Source organism: Crocodylus porosus, unplaced genomic scaffold (assembly GCF_001723895.1).
Source record: "Crocodylus porosus isolate Cpor-Errol unplaced genomic scaffold, CroPor_comp1, whole genome shotgun sequence".
In the NCBI taxonomy this organism is placed as follows: domain Eukaryota; kingdom Metazoa; phylum Chordata; order Crocodylia; family Crocodylidae; genus Crocodylus; species Crocodylus porosus.
Window position 1 is genome coordinate 82,628,818 of NW_017728943.1, and position 17,093 is coordinate 82,645,910.

Genomic DNA, 17,093 nt, shown 5'->3' on the forward strand with positions numbered 1-17,093 from the left:
CAACGAGCACGGGGACAGCGGCGGCCGCCGGGTAACGCCCCCGCGCCTCCCTCACGTCTGGCTCGGGTTCCGCCGCGGGCGTCCGGCCGCCTGCCGGGAGCCCTGCGGTTGCCACACTGTGGGTCACGACCCTGGCGTCGGTGGCCGGGGGGGGGGAAATGGGAACCTTGGGCGGGGAAAGTTTGGGAAGCGCTGGCTGGGTTTGCCCGGCTGCTGGGAGTCAGGCTCATCCGTGTATTTGGGGGCTGGGAAGTGCCGGGCTCACTCCTCTGGTCAGTCAGGCCACTTGCCGTGTTTGGGGTTGGGAAAGGATCTTAACCTGCTGTCAGGTCGGGGTTTGCCTTCCTTTGTAGCCGGAGCGTGGCCCCCTGTTTGGGATGGCTTGAGGGTGCATCCATGCTTGGGCACCCCCAGTCCTGTTTCAACCTGCTTTACCTGGGGTGGGTGAGGATGTCAGGTCTGGAGCAGTCAGGGTTGAGGGTCATCTGATGTCAAGTGTAGACCAGCGGTTCCTGAGCACTGACACATTGCACACGGTCAATTTAGAATGATACAACCTTTAGTGCCACTGGCAAAGTTTTGTCATGTAAAGTAATTATAATAAATACGTTAGTGCATGCCACTGGCAGGTTGTTTGAGTACCACTGACTGGAAATGGCTGGTTGAGATGATGGTTTAGGTAGGGATGATTCTGTGTTGGGCATGGGTTTGGCTAGATCAGTTGTTCTTGACCTCTCTTGTACCAGGACCCATTTGTAAACACTGATGGCCAGCCCTGACTTAGTGCTCCTCACTCCCGATCTGCTTCCTGACAGGCCCCAGCCCCCCAGTGTGTGGAGTATGGGGACCCAAAGCAGCCCCTGGCAGGCTGAAGCTTTGCCAGCCTGCAAGGGAAAAGCTGCAGTTTCCCATGTTTTTCTCCTTTTAAAGTAGAATCCATTGTTAAAGTATGTTTGCACCCATTCATGGGTTCTTACAACCCAATTTTGGGTCACAACACATGGGTTGAGAAATGCTGGACTAGATGACTTCTGGAGCTCCCTTCCAGCCTGACTTCTCTGACTCTGACTGATACTATGAACCACCAGGGATTTCAACTTCTCTGACACCTGTCATTTCTGCAGTCAGAGGGAGACCTCAGCATGTGCCTGCCTGGAGTGTGCTGCCCTGCAGCTCCTTTGCGACCTTCTCTGGAAGCTCCTGCTGAGGTTCTGGCTGCAGGTCTCCCCTGCAGCTTTGTTTCCACACTCCCTGTCCCTGGCCACACTAAAGCTTGGGACTTCCTGGTCATCCTTCTCCTGGCCTAGGCAAGCTGGCTATATACCTGGCCAGGAAGGAGATTGGCTACAGAGTTGTCCTAGGGACAGTGAGGCTGTTTTCCTGTCCCTCATTCATTGAAGTCTCTGGGCAGAATCCACTAGCTTCAAGGACTTGTCTGAGGGCCAGCGGATGCTGGCTGGCTGGTATGCTCTGCTTGGTGTGTCCCCCCCTTGATGCCCTTGTTTTGAACCTTTGACCTTTACACCTGTCCATGCTTAGTTTATGTTGTCCCCTGCATTCAGTTGGTGCATACCCAGTAGCTCTCCCTGATAACAGGAATTGCTCTGTGGAATTAAGCCCATGTTCCCCCTTATGTGTCAAACAGGCCTGTTGCGTAGAGAACAGAGGCTCAAAGGGAGAGAAAACTGTGTCTGACTAGCGGTGGGGGATTGGGGTTCGCCACTGTTCCTCTCCCTCTTGCAGCCTCCAGCATTTAGGGGCACAGCCTCTGAATCAGGACTTCCTAGACCTTAACTCCCATGCTCAGTAGCCACCCACTTGCAGTCTGCTCTCTCCAGCCTGGTCTTCCCCTGAGGAACAAAGCACCAAGTACCTTTTCTTCAGACAAAGGGATCTCCTTTAAATATGACAGGGCATGCAGCTGATCCTGGTACTTCGTACCATTTGTCCTGGCCTGGGACTTGTGGTTCCCTAGCAGGTACTGGGTCCAGGTTGCTTCCAATCCCAAAGTCTAATGGGAGCCTTCAGAGCAAATTCTCTACCATGGGTATGTGTCAGGGAGAGGGGCAGGAAGCCTGCATAATTGTTCTGCTAATAGGTTAGACCATGGATTTGTATAGGATGGTTTGAATAGGGATTATCCTGCGTAAAGCAGGAGATAGATTTGTGACAGTCTTAGAGAAGCAGAGCTGGAAGGGACCGCCACATGCTATCTAATCCAATCTAAGATTCATTTTCTGATAAATCCCATTTTTGTGCGTGCGTGTGCGCGCTCAGACAGATTTATACCCTTTCGTGGAGTGTCAGACCTTTCCATCCAGGCTCTTCAGGTTGAGGTTTGGGCATGTGAACCTCTGGATTTTCTCAGACTGTTCCAGCTGGGGATAGTTTCATTGTCAGTGCAAAGCTCCCATTTGATCTTTCCGTGGTAGTCCAACTCTATTTACTGGCTTTCCTCTTGTTACTGTGTATACTGTGATTTGTAGGATGGGTGTTCTGTCCTAGAAATACTGCATTCACTTACGCACGTGCATTGCTTGTGAAGAAAGAGATTTCATCTTGCATGGTGTTGGTTAACAGCATGCTTACGAGGAGGCGATCCCATATGTTTTAGCAGTTAAGCATTGCTTTCTGTTTAAGGGATGGACAACTTTTTATGTTATGTAAAACCCACATGCTTACCTGGCTTGTTGAAATTTGCTGAACTTTATGGAGGTGCTAGGTAGTTTTTGGAATCCAAATTCAGAGTTCTTTTAAGCAAGATTTCCCTGAGATTCAGTTCTTCCTTGCCCCCAAAGCAAGCATTCTACAAAATCAGCTCATTCTTCTAATGTTATTTTGCATGCATCTGTGACACAAATAAAGCATTAATTGTCCCCCAGCTGATTTCAGGAGCTTGGGATTTTTCTCTGCTAGTGCATGGCATTCAATTGCTCATTTGATGGCTCAGGACTGACAAAGTTATTGACTTTTGAAGTTTGGATATATACATTGGCTAGGGCAGTGATTCTCAACCAGCCACCACACCATGGGGTGAATACAGATCCTTTTAAGGGTGCCACAGGGTGACATGCAGTGTTTGTACTGCTACAGAATGCTGTGGAGTGTTTGCACAGCTAGACATGCAAAAAATGATTCACAAGATAAACCCAGAGATTTTCAAATAGGAATCTATAGTGTCAAAACTATTCTGCCCTGGCGCAGTTTTTTCTGAGTTCTTTGCAATAGAGAATTGCCCTATTATTTTTCTATAGTCACAAAATGAGTGAAAAATAAGACCTAGCGTTTTTGAAGGGGTGCCTCATCTGTAGAGGGATGCCTTGCATCTAAAAAAAAAAAAATAGAGAATCTCTGAGCTAGTGCCATGTTCCTGAGCTAAAGAGATTAAATGGTGCACTGTTGGCAAGAGTAGGGCTCTGTTGAAGTAAGAGGTTTCTAGATGCATTCTTGTTAGAAGGACTATGTGGCTCAGTGTGATGCATTATTGAATTTGCCCAAATCTAAGATGACCCTCAGTTTAAGATGACCTCCCCCATAATTCTAGAATCTAATGATTGGAAGGTTGTCTTTAATTAACCTCCCTCCCCCATTTGCAAGAGGGTAAGTGGTATGGAGAGGTCAAGCTGCTTGTGCCTGCCCTCTGCCCCCTGCCTGTCCTTTCCCACCCCTCATGTTAAATGGGGGAAAAAACCTTGTCTTAGAATCAAGTAAATACAGTATTTTTTTTCAAATGTGAATTGCACTTGTGCTGTGAGTACAAGCCCTTCCTTTAATAGTCATTTGGTCAAGGGGCTGCTGATAGTATCAATACACAGTGTCTAATGTTTCTCCAGTTTCTTATACCTTAACTTTTTTGGTGTTGAACAAGGGAAGGCAGGTAGTTGGAGCAGTTCATGAGTATGGACACATGGAGGGGAGATGTTTGAGAATCGAGGATTGAAGGAATAGGTAAGGTTTAACAGCAAGAATGGGGGTAACTTGAAGGAGGGGAATAATTGGAGGTTAATGGAAAGGAGTTTGAGGGGGCTTAAAGTGAGAGGCTGGAGGAGGGTTATTGGAAGTGAGGCATGGGAAGGAGGGCATATACAGTGGCTCAGTTTGAGTAGTACTCCATACTCCCCATGCATATCAGGATCTTACGGATACTGCTCTGCTATACAGAGTGATTCCCTTTTGCTTCTCCAGAAGTGAACTATAGGATCTGGGGGTTCCTGGCCATCCTCTGTTTGAGCCTGGGTATAGGCAGTTTGAGTCCTTCTCCCTGCTCCTCTGTGTTTTAACCAGCTTCTCTCCCTGTCCCCCAGGAGCTGAGATTTGGATACCTCTCTTTTGAGAGGATTGTGGACTCTTCCATACGATTCTTTTTGGGTGGGCTGTGTCTCCTTAAAGGGTGTTAAAAGTTCCTTTCTTTGTCTTTTCATTGATTGAGTGAGACACTTAAAGAGGGTGGGGTTGGGAATACTCTACAGAGAGGAATGGGGCAGGTCTCCAAGTTATTCCAAGTAAATTTGTCTTCAGGGGATTGTCCCATAAAAATGAATGGGCCATTTTATACCCTGGAGCCTCCTGTGCTGTAAATAGAGGATAGGCAGAGCTGTTTTTCTGTGCACTGTGTCAGGAGTTGGAATAGGCCTTTCCATTCTTCTGTTCTTTCCTGCATACACCTTCCTTGGAGCCTTCCCATCTCCAGATAGTCCATCTAGCCTCGCCAGACATGGATTATCAAGGAAGAAGGTGGAGATGATCTATTTGGGGGAGGGGTCAGGACTGCAGGGAATATGATCACTCGAAGTAGTGGGTGTGATGTAGGGAAGGTTTGTGGTGTTGTAACAGTACAGCTATTAACAGAATGTAAAGGATCAGTCAGAGCTGCACAGTGGCACGTGGGGACTTCTGCTCTCTTCTGCTCTCTCATAACCATTGTATTCATGCCCTTTATGTGTATTCTTTGACTCCATTCTTCCTTTCTTCTCCTTGAAGAGGAGCTCCTTGAAGAGGAGCACTGAGGAAGGGAGGCTGTTTTGGACAAGCAGAGCAGATGCAATGGGAGGGTGCAAAGGATGTGAAGGGATTGTCACGCAGGCAGTGCACTCTGTGGACAAAAGTAATCATTTTCTGGTGACTGGGGCAGTGAATGGAGAGAAAAGAGCTGTCATACATGGGACATCAGAGAAATTATTAAAAAATATACATGACTGAGAACTTCATTACTTCAGGGTTAAAGTTGTTCAGTTGTACCTCCTGCCTTTCCAGACTGTAGAAAGTGGCTAAATTCTAAATATTTGAAAACTGGGGAATACAGACTTTAGGTAGACATCACTCACATGTCGTCTTCACTCTGCCCTCTTCAAAGGATGCTGCAGCATCCCAGTAACACTCATTCTGGCACTCTGCCTTTATAGATGCTTTGGGAGCACAGTATATGAACAAAGTGTAACGCTGCTTTGCTAAAGCAAAACTTTGATTGAGGTCAGGTGTATTAAATAGAAGCTGCTTACACCTGGCCTGTGCTCAAATATATGAAGCACACCAGAGTTACCACCATTATCTTAATTTCTCCTTTGCCTCTTAGGGAATCCTTCCTTCTCAGATGTGGTTTACGTATCCTTCACTAAGTCCTGGTGATCATTGTACATCCAGGCTGCTGACAGTTCTAGGAGACTCTTGTCTGCCTCTGCAGGCACAGCCTGTAAAATTCAGTGCTGAACGGGTGTGTGTTTGATCCAGAGACATGGATGTGCACCTCTCACATACCCTTGCCATTCTGCTTTCTTTAGTTTATCAGTCCAACCTTCAATAGAGCCATATAATCCACAGTGAAGGCAATTGCCATTTGTGCAGATAAGTGTTCCACAAATTTGGGTTCTAACCTAACATGTGCATTGCAACTTATTCATGCTCAGCTCTTTCTTTCCAGAGTTACTTCCAGTGGTTATTTGCAAACTCCCAAGGGCTAGAGTCAACTGTTGTCTGTTGGCATGTACCCTTACATTTCTATTTCCTGGCTTTCAGAGGTTTAAGTTCAGTCACTTCCCACATTCTGGCAGGGCAGGGTAGACCCTGCTTGACAGCTGTAACTGCATTAATGAAGTTTTTGGGCATTTAATATTACCCAAGCACAGATCTGCATTTTTAACACTGAGGAGTTGTTTTACGTGCCTGAATCGGGGTTAGATATAAGGAAGCATATTGGCAATGTCAGTACTTTCAGAAACCTGGTCTACACAAAGTCTCAGTTTGTTATTTTTGATGGTAGAACAACAGTTTGGAAACGCTTTTATAAAATCATGGGGTGGGTGCAGCTCAGCCTTGGTGATGTTGCGGCATGACAACCCATCAGCAGTGATCTCAGTCATTGAGTTGGATGATAAGCTTCTGAAGATTTTCACGTCCAGTCTTCAGATAGGATAGCAATTTTAGTGTAGGGCTTGGGGGAGGTGGCTCATCAAGGTAATAATGTCTCCTTGAGGAGAGGTAGGAGAAAATAATGTTTTTTGGTTTTTGGTTTTTTTTTTTACAAAGTTGTATAGGGCAGGTGCAGAGCATCTGATGAGGCAAAAACAAAGTGCATCTATACCTCACTTACCAGACTTGTACATCTCTACATTACAAGCAATATGTTTAGAAAGGATATTGCCAATGTGAACCTTCATCAGAGTCCAGTTAGCTCATATAGATTAACCATCCTAAGGGTTCCTTTAGGTAGTACCTTCTCTTACTATTTCGTTAATTAGCAGGCTTACTTTTGGAGCCCTTGCTGTTCAGGTTTTACCAGCGCTACTGACAAGTGGATCTCCTTACAGCAAAAGGATAAGTCCAGTTGTTTCTGTTACAAATGTATAGAAGCTTCAGGGTGTTTATTTAGTTAACTGTTGCCTACAAAAAGGATCACAGTAGTAACTTTGGGATTTCTTGAGCAACTTTTCTCTTTTTCTCTGTTCTTCCTCCTCCCACCCCCTTCTCCACTGCTCTAAATGGCAGTTTAGTGGTATTTTCAGTTTAATAGTAAGCCATGTTAGTTGCATGTGGGGTTGCTGTAACTATGCTCAGTTTTCTTTTGTGCCCCTCTTTCCCCCCTTTTTTAAATAAACTGCATGGTAGTTGGGATAAATAGAATAATTGTACTTTTAGCATATTTCTTATCGATTCACCCACCCCAAATCTAATATGCTGAGCAGGACAGACTCAGTTGCTGTTTTGTGACACTGCATACAATTTTGTAATTGATTGGCTTGTGTTCTTTCCCGTTGCAGAGACATTCTCCAAGCCTCCGTTCCGAGTCTTCACTGGAGCAGAGTTTGCGGATAACTGTTGGGAATGATCGGTATTGCACTGGCTCAGAGCGAAGGAGGTTGCCTGATAGACTGGGTTCACCGGGTGATAATCTGAGTGACTTGGACAGGTATGGTTCTTTGCAAACTGGGATCTGAGATAGCAAGACAGTGGCTTGGTCTTGGTTTAATTCCAAGTCACTCAAGGATAAACTTCAGGATTAGGTTCTTGGGTTTATTGTTAGTTGGTGGGGAAAGTTCTACTTTGATTTGTAAAACAGGAGCAGAAAAAAGCCTCTAGTTAAAATCTGTGCCCTGACTTAAGCAAAGCTACCCTAATGGCTGGGACTCCTATAAGTTAGGGAGTGGACATTAAGGTAGAAACAGCATTGGTTATTGTGCTGTACTAGTGGGTTGAATAGGAGAAAGTTTTACACAGGAGAAGAATAAGTAATTTAGTTTCAAAAGCCCCATTGAGATGACTTGGAAGGAAACACTGGTAATGAAGAGGTTTCTTGGGTGTTACAGATACTATGGAACAGAAGTACGATATAAATATAGACAGGCGTGTATATTTCCAAACAGCATCTCTTATAAAAAAGTGAGTGCGACTTGGCAGGGGAAGTAAAGTAACATGACTGAATCCTCTCTTTGCAGCTGAAATTTTTGTCTGTGTTTGCTTTGGTTGTTTGCTTGATTTATATGCTGCCCTCCCCAGAAGAGGCTCAGGATAGCTTGCAGTAAAATCAGATAAATTATATAGAGAGAAATCTAACTATATAATAGCACAAACCTACCTTTGATAGAGGAACAGAGTAATTAAACATGCAAAAGACTATGTTGAGTTGGTGTCTGTGGTAATGACTATAAGGGACACTAACTGAGATTTCAGGTGAAGGAAAAGCTGCAGGTGCAGAGAAGGCATTGAAATTTCTTGGTTTCATGCAAATAACACCAATAGCATGAAAACAAACAAACACAGGAAGCAAGCAGAATTCTCTCAATGTGGTTCCTGTCTCTAGAAGTTTAGCGCCTCTTTTAGAGTGTTTCAACAGGTGTAATAAACCAAAATAGGGTTTAGTTTTCATTACTGTCCCTTTTAGGTCTGCCTCATTTCTCTTCTAACCAGAGTTTCATCTGTAAATCCCCTTTGTAGACAGGATATTTCCGGTCAGAACTGGTGCATATACCCAGGGGAGAACAAGTTGCATAGGAGGGAAGGGGAAATGGCATGGAGGAATTGCCACCGAGTTGCACTTCCTTGTTAACCAGTTGGGGCTTTCCCATTTTTTTTTCTTCTTCTCCAGTGAGGTTTTTAGATGTTATGTTCTGTGGTCATGCAGTATGGTTTTAAGTTGTATAGCATGCTGCGGAGTTTAGTAGGAATATTATTTTCCTCTGAGAATGAACAACTTTCACTTTTTTCCCCTGAAGAAGCCTTAATATTTGTTAGAAATTGTAAAAGTAGTAGTGAAAACATAGCATGAAAAAGGTGTTAAAAACAGCCGAAATAAACTGAGAAGAGTAGGAGAAAAGGAGATGGATACTTTCGTTCTGAATGTTTGTTTATATATTTTGTACTGTCAGTGCACAGAGGTTCAGTGTGTTTATGGTCAAATTTATTTTATCCAGGAGTATCCATTTGGCCACACTTGCTCCATGAATATATCTATGCCTCTCATCCAAGAACATAAAGGGTTAGGCAACTCCAGCTGTCCCTATGCATCTTCTTGACACCTGTGGCAACAGGTTGGAATTTACAAGGATCAGGCTTTTTGCTTGATATATTGTCTGTGTTGTATTGTAAATAGTTTTAAATAAGTAGTTAAAAGTTGGTCAGTTATTAGCATTAGCCTAGCATTTTTGTTGGTTTCTCTTCTGCTTCCACTAGAAGAAAATGTCTTTCCCTTTTTTTGGCTTGTGGGGACTGCCCAGGTATCAGGACCAGTTGTTATGACTAAACATCATTCTCCAAGCTTTAAAAATTACCCTTATTTACCCTTAATATGAGGCAGCAGTGCACTTCAGTGATGAGTACACTAGGTGCCTAGGGGGTGTCTGGGTGAGGGGCACATAATATATCTGTCTAACTTACAGCTGTCAAAGAGAACCCAAAGACTCTGGGAGTTTCATCTGAAGAAGTTTCTTCTGCATGGGTAAATAGGTCCTTCTTTGTATCCTGGAGTGGCTGGAGCCAGGTTGAGTGCTTGGTCTCAGAGTGCTGCTGCTGGCTCCTTTGCTTATGGACCTCAAACAGTTATTTCTAAATATTCATCCTCTGTAATTGGTAAAACCTCAGAGGTCACAAGGAGAAAAGGATTTTTATATTAAATCTGTAAAGGTATCTAATCTAATATTCCCTCTCCCCCTCCTGCAACACGTACAGAAGTTTCAAGAAGCTGTAGAGCTCTTTCAGTTATCTGAGAAAAGAATCTGGCAAAACCTAAAAACACTGCCTCTGGTTACCATACATTGCAACTGTTTTCTGTAGTGACTCTGGTTGCCTGATGCTGACCTCTTGGCACTGGAGTCCTTGATATAGATTATGCTGCTATTAACTACCCTGATACCACCTCCATTTTATCTGCCTGTCTACACTAGTGCACTTTCCTGGAAGTTAAATATCTTGACCAGCATATGCCATATAAGGAGTTTAAATATGACTTTTTTTCTTGTTGCCTATATAGTATTCTTCTCAAAGGTCTTACTTCATTGTCTTGCATATTATTAGAAGCCATTTGAGAGCAGCTGTGAAAGGGTTAACTCTGGATTGATTGAGCAGAATTGGCTATATGAAATGCAGGATCACATCCTTTGAGTGCTTATATTGTCATCCGCTCATAAGGTGCAGTACCTGTAACATCTATCTCATTTCCATATGACTTGCTGTGTAGGATGTAGAGCAGGGGTGGTCAACCCCTAGCCCACAGGGAAGTGATAGCAATTCACTGCCACTGCCTTACTGTCAAATTTCCAGATCCATGGGAAGCCTTGTGGGCTGGATAGCTTGTTCCTGCATACAAAATTGAGTGTATGGGGTTTATTGGGTTGGCATGGGGTTGGGGGTGGTGAGGGAGCCAGGCTGGGCAGCATGGGGCCCAATCAGATCTGCACACTGGCCCTATGTCACTTACGTTGCCTTTGCAGCCAGAAGATAAGAGTACCACTGGCGTAGAGGAAAACTTACATCTCTTAAGTGGCACATGAATCTACACATGTGGTTTCTAGATCCATAGTTACCTGTGTTGCCCTTTGCTCAAATGCTCAGAAACTCTGAAGGGATTACAATTCAGGATCTTTTTGTGGGGTACAAATTTCTTAATGTACAGTCTGAAGTAGTTTTCCATTTCATGGAGGATTCTCAAGCAGTGCTGAGGTCTCTAGGAATTTATTCCTAATTCACTTTTTAGGCTCAACCACATTAAGAGCAGCCTTGTTATACTTCTAACAAACAGCCTAAAACACTTGGGCTGCCCTAGAAATTTCAGAGAAAACCATCTTCTCTATCCTTGTCTTTATCAACCCATCGATCTTTCTCTTTGGTTTGGGCTGGTGCATGGGGTTTGGGCCTGGGGCCAGAATGCACAACCACAGGACTCTGGGAGAGAGTGCAGCGGAGCTGTGGGTGGCCTGTTTGCGGTGAAGGGGGGGGGTGTGTGTGTGGGGGGGCTGGCTCCCCATTGTTGTGTGCACTCCCTGGGGGGGAGGGCAGAGGGGCAGTGCTGCTCAGGGGGTGCCTCACTATGATGGCACAGGGCTTCTGGCAGCGGCATCCAGCTTCTCCACCCCACCCTGCTCTGCCCTGCTGCACTGGGTCCTGCCTGCTCGGCCATGGAGGCCCTGAGGGGAGGCAGCAGGACAGGGAGCCCTGGCCCACATCCACCCCTACCCCCACCACCCATGGGCTCCACGTTGGCTGTGCTGCCTGTGGGGGAAGGGGAGCCGGGCCCCACACTCTGCTTGGCCTGCAGCTGTCGCCTCCCGTAGGTAGCAGTCAGGGTTTGGTGTTGCTGCATGGGAAAGGGGGCTTCGGACCCAGGTCCCTGGCCCTGTAGCTGTGGTAGCTGGGGGCCCCTCCAGCAGGAATGGGGAGGGCAGTAGGCTGTGGGTACGGAGTGGGGGCCGCCAGCAGGGCTGGGGGGCTGTGGTTTGGGAGTGAGGTTCTTGGACCTGTGTCCTGCTGAGCGCAGGGGGCGCGCTGATTTTTCCATGATAAAAACCCAAGATCAAATACCAAAATTTATAGATACTTAAAATTTATTTTATTCTAGTGATTGAGGCACTGGTAGGCTTCCAAATTGCTTTAAAATTGTAAATATATCAATAAAACATTGTGTTCAATTGATATCTATAAATATAGTGCATTGCATTTTAATTGCAGATTTTGGGGTTATAATAAGAGAATTTGCAATTTTTAAACAGAGAAAACCAGAATCCCTGTAAATTCTGTAAATCATAGAGCTGGCTACTGCATTGGATTCCAGAGCTTCTCTGTCTAGGTTCCTTTTCAAGAATCCCTCTCATCATAATAGTGCTTCTTCAGGAGATGCCTTTATTAAATTTTGAGGCACTTCCTCTGCATTTAAGACCACTAAAATGAAAGATTCATTTGCAAGATTGAGTTCAGAATAGCAATTCTGACCTTGATATTTCTAGCCATAGAGCCACATGTCTGGTATGTATCTCTTGATGTCTGTGATGTTTCTTTTTGTGTAGCCATTCATCCTGCCTGCAGGGATTTTTCAGGATTTCATTTGGGCAATTTCAACTACTGATACAGCATCCAGTTATTTGGTCAGTTAACAGGGCTGAGGGTATTCACAAAGAACACAATTTGGTTTCAGCTTTGCACACTAAGTGGCACTTAAGTGCTGTATAAGAGCAATTTTTGATACCTGCTCATCTTTTAGATACTGTTTTTCTTGTTGTGGAATAAGATCAGCCAGGCACATGTGTAAGTTTAAAGTAAAATGGAGAAGGAAGGAGGCCCTCCCATCTTCTAGCACAGCAGCCTAGTCAATGGGGCACTTGTTGGGTGAGTGAGTCAGGTTTTAGGCTGTTAACTTGCATCTCCCAATTCTCAGCAAAGTGTCTGACAATCAGTTCACGGGCTAGGCATTGCCCAAAATGTGCTCTAGCCCATTGGACAGACAAGAGGAGAAGATAATTCATCTCCAGAAGAACAAGCCAGAGGAAATGTGGCTCAGTAAGATGGTCAGTGCCCTGACAAGAGGAGACCTGAGTTCTAGCCCTGCCTCAGTGGGGCAGAAACTGTCCCACTGCTGTTTATCCATTTTTATATAATGAGTGTTAAATGCAGAAAAGCCATTAAAGATGAGAGCCAGAATCTCTAGGTTTAGCTTTTCTCGTTTGTTTTGTTTTGTTTTTGTTTTTAAAGTTTCAGGGACCTGTATGGTTTTACACACGTACCTGTGTGATCCTCTTTTTCTCTGGACAGAAATATAACAGGGTGAGTATGGTTATGCAGATAGACATAGAATCTAAAGTCTGTATAAGGGCTAAAACTTACATTTATGTGGCATGAAAAGGTGAAGTAAGCTACCCCTTGGCATTTTGGGCCAAATCCTATCTCAGCAGGTGAGCAGTTCAGGTTTATCAGTACTTAAATGACTAGCTGGTTTATGGTTAGGAGATGACTGATTCCATATAACAGATCCCATGACTTCTTTGTCGGTATTAAACTTAGAGAGACAGAAGTCAATATTAGTTCCTACTCAGCAGCAGAAAGTTTGGGGTGGTTCTGGACTCCATTATGGCAATGGTGTTTATCATCTCCCTCCCCCCCCCCCTGCAAAAAAAAAAAAATATTTAAAGATATAATAAAGTTTACCCTAAGGTACCTGTATGGGGGAGCCAGCCTGTGGCGCAGGTGCCACAAGTAGCATGGGCAGCTTCTGTATGTATTGCACAGCAGATTAGGGAAGGGGCAGGCAATGCAGTGGCAGGCAGATAGGGCAGAGAGCAGAAAACAGAGCAACAGATCAGGTGGGGCAGAGCTGTCCAACTGGCAGCCCCCAAAATGCTAGCATGTGGCCAGCAGGTTTCACTTGGCTGCTGTTCTCCCTCTACATTTGCTTCTGCCACCACAGCCGGGTTGGGGCCAGACTGCCTGACCTGCACATACGGCAAAACAGAGAGTCTGTCCATACTGTGGTGGGGGGAGGGCAGTGTTGGTCTATGTATACGGCAGGTTGGGGGAATTGGGCTGTGTGGCTTCCCCCTCTCCCCCACTAGTGCAGTAACCCCTCCTGACTGACCCCATGAGAGGAGTTTGGATGCCTGTGCCATGGCACTGTCTCTGTGTTGTCCTCAGAAGAGGGAGGGTACTGGTCAGCCTGGCACCCCCCTTTTCCCAGCTGCGTGTGCCACACCTTGCTCTCCCCCAGCATGTACCATAGGGAGAGCTGGGCTGCTGGTGCTGGTGGAAGGGCTGCCTGTGGGACACATGGCTAAGAGAGAGAGCGGGCTGGGCTGCAGAGCAGTCCCCACTTTGTGAACATCATAGGCACCCGCATAGCACAGGTAGCCTGGCTCCTTCCGCTGCCCCCCCCCCGCCCCTCCTCCTTCCCAGCTGCATGTGTCACATGCACAGCAATCTCCTCTCCTGGCTGCACCAGCCTCCTGACTGGGAGGCTGAACACCTCCTGATGGGTGAGTCAGTCTTTGGGGGTTGGGGAGGGCTGCCTATTTGGGGCGTGAAGCATGAAAAGGGGAGGTTGCACAGCAGGACTGAGTAGTCCGTGAAGTGCACATGTCTGGGAGATGGGGTTGCTGGGCAGCACTCATGGGAGGGTGGGGAGATGCTGCCTGTTGTGTAGCCCTTGGGTAGGGAAAGAGGATAGGACTGGCACTCAGGGAGGATGCAGGTATAATTTGTGGAATGCCTGCTGAAGAAAATGGCTCCTGCTGTCTAAAAACATCCACTGGATCTAATGGTACAGGTTCCTTGAAAAGCCCTGTTACATTAGACTGTTGGAAAACTCTCCTAAAGTTTGTAGCTCTTCACAGTTGCCAGCAAAGACTTGTGACAGATGCCTCTGCTCTAGCATGGGAAGCCCACTTTAGCCTTCAAACACAGGGCACAGAGAGTCCTTAAAAAGCCTGTTTTCACAGAACTGGCTTAGTGCTAAGGTGTATTCATTAAACATATATAGTTTTCCGCCCAGTTCAAACCTTCTAACAACCTAGAGCGTGATGAATAAAACCACAATAATGTTTTACATAAAAATAAGTAAGGGAACAACCCTTGTTTGTCAAGATGTATGTTTATGAAACAATTATTCCTGTCATAAGACTACCCTAAAATATGTAGTTGCAAAATGTGTTTTGGCAGATTGCCTCAGAAGTCAGTTTGCCAGAAGTCATAAGTGGTCCATAAAAAGATACTCGTTTGCAGACCACATTTACCAGGTGGAGTCATCCAAGCATAGACGTCTTTGCCACCAAAGTGAACAAGTAATACCACAAGTTCTGCTTTTGGCCTTCAGTCCATTGAGAGCCACTGCTCCAGAGGAGAGCAAAATCAGGGCTGTCTGTATTCCTTACCCTTGGTCTTCAGGCATGGTGCTTGTTTACTTTCTGATTCTACTAATTGGAAGAGTTTTCAGGAAACTCAGGTTGATCATTAATGGTATGTACATAAACCATATTTACTTGCATATAAGAGGACCACCTGGTAATTAGATTTTATATATGGAAAATTTATAAATTTGATATCATTTTCCAGGTATAGAATTGAATCATGGGAGGTTTGTTTTGAATTTGTCCTTTTCACGTTATACAGCAGGGGAAATTAAATATGGGAGATCAGGTAGCCCTTTTGCCCTCTGTCCTGCCAACTTCTTCCATGCCATCCTTATTGTCAGACTATGTTCTCCCTTAGCACATGGAAGTGAGGAACAAATGTGAAAAAAATGACCTTGAAATAAACATAGCTGTACTAATATGAATATAATGCCCAAAGATGGACATCATCTAGAATTGATGCATTTTACCTTTTTGAAACTGCTGCAAGATTTAGTGCAGGTACTCCATAAACACACTGTTAAGCACTTTGGCACCTACTTAATCTGACGCACAAACTATGCCAAATTCCAAAGGCTCATGATTTACCATATAGTTCATTGGGCTGAGCCCCAGCAGTCAACAGCATTTCAAGCCATGATGACTCCATAGCTCAGCACTGCTTAGTGTGTGTGTGTGTGTATTCCAGAAAGCCCCCACAAAGAGTCCATGTGCTAACTGGGTTTTCTTGTTATACATCCTGGGATCCTCCAAAAATTTATATTTAGATGAGTCATAGGGCAACCAGGTTTGTTTCCACCTCATGGGGGGCGGGGCCACTCCAGTCATATGTGCCAGTCTGAGAGGGATTCTGCATGAATTGTTTGAGTCTCTGTTTGGTGATGTTTGTCAGAGATTTAAGGATATGACTTATTGGAAATAGGAAAGAAAATCACAGCTCAGCTGTGACAGTAGCGTTCAGAATATATTCAGTATAGTGGCTCACCATGACTTGAAAAAGAATCAGCACCAAGGGGGCCTGGGTTTCACGTACATTACCATATATCTTACTTGGACTGCACTAACCTACCCTTGTGGTAGGTTCCCATCAGCATTTTTGGCACCAGGAGAGGATGTCAGCATTTGCTCTATCTTTCTGAGTGCTAGCAGGATCTCCAAGCTCCGTGCCTATTCCCTCCCAGGAAGCAACTGTCTGTTTTTTAAGGGCTTTCTCCCCCCACCAGCCAAAGTTCCCATTAGCACGTTTGTCCAGTATGGGTGATGTACTTTATAGTTGTGTTCAGTGTTGCTTTTATTTAATCAACTTCATTGTGATTTCCATTCCTGAGCACATGTTGCTTTTAGCAGCAGTTCAAAGATGGACAGTGTATTAAATGAAATTTCCTTGTATGCAAATGTCAGACGATGGGCTTTTTCTCTGATGCGGATTGGGGGAGGGCATATCTTGTATTCCAAGAAACATGGTATGTGAGGCTGTTCTTGTTCTTAGACCTGAAGCATCTTTCCACTTAATCTCCAGTCTCTTCTCCAAATGTTGTATCAAAGACGAGGACAGATTCTCTGTCCAGATCCATGATTCCCTGCACCTCACAGCATGGATACTGTTTGGTTAACATCACTGGAGAGGACTCGTTTGTCAGAGTTGCAGAATGTCCTTACCCTGGTAGGAAGGACTTGGATTTAACTTGTGAAGCTAAGTAGAAAAGGCTCATTTTCTTGGCTCAACAACATCAAGTTTTCTTTCATTTAATGCCCATGTACCTGATGTAGAATACTTTGTGTTCTTTAAAAAAAACCAAACACACCACAAAACACTGAACCATCAATGAGTTCTCTGGCAACCATTTCAGCTTTCCATTTATTCAATTAAAAGGTATTCCACATTCACATCCTACATAGGTGAAGTTTCTGAAACACCATATATAATCACCAACCAGAAAATCATTCTTTCTTAGGAGCTCAGCATTTAACTGATGTGTTAACAAGGCTGCTGCATGTTCTTTGTTCTAGCCAACTATCAAAACAACCTTTGTGGTAACAATGTAGAAAAAAATGAAAGCTGTATGGCAGGACTTAATGTATTGTTTTTTTCCTAAAGTTGGATTCGCATTGAGATCTCACCCAAAGTTCTTAAAATGAAAGTAGTTTGGCTTCTACTTAACCAAGTAGTCTTGTTTATTTTGTGAAATCATTTCTGCAAGGCTAAAATTTAGTCTTGGTTGTTCTTACAGTGCTTTCCTCCTACCTGAACAGAATTGCACCCTTAATAGATCCACA

At 44.8% G+C, this 17,093-nt stretch overlaps 1 protein-coding gene across 1 annotated transcript in view; it reads left to right on the top strand.

The window, feature by feature from the left end:
- Position 1: 1 nt before the first annotated feature.
- The window catches only part of ZNF318 (zinc finger protein 318), a gene marked incomplete at its 5' end in the record, with an annotated part of 49,319 nt that continues 32,227 nt past the window's right edge, over positions 2 to 17,093 (top strand). Inside the window, 2 exons of the mRNA XM_019548599.1 lie at positions 2 to 31; positions 7,254 to 7,402. Coding sequence (XP_019404144.1) covers positions 2 to 31; positions 7,254 to 7,402 — 179 coding nt within the window. The remainder of the gene's footprint in view (positions 32 to 7,253; positions 7,403 to 17,093) is intronic.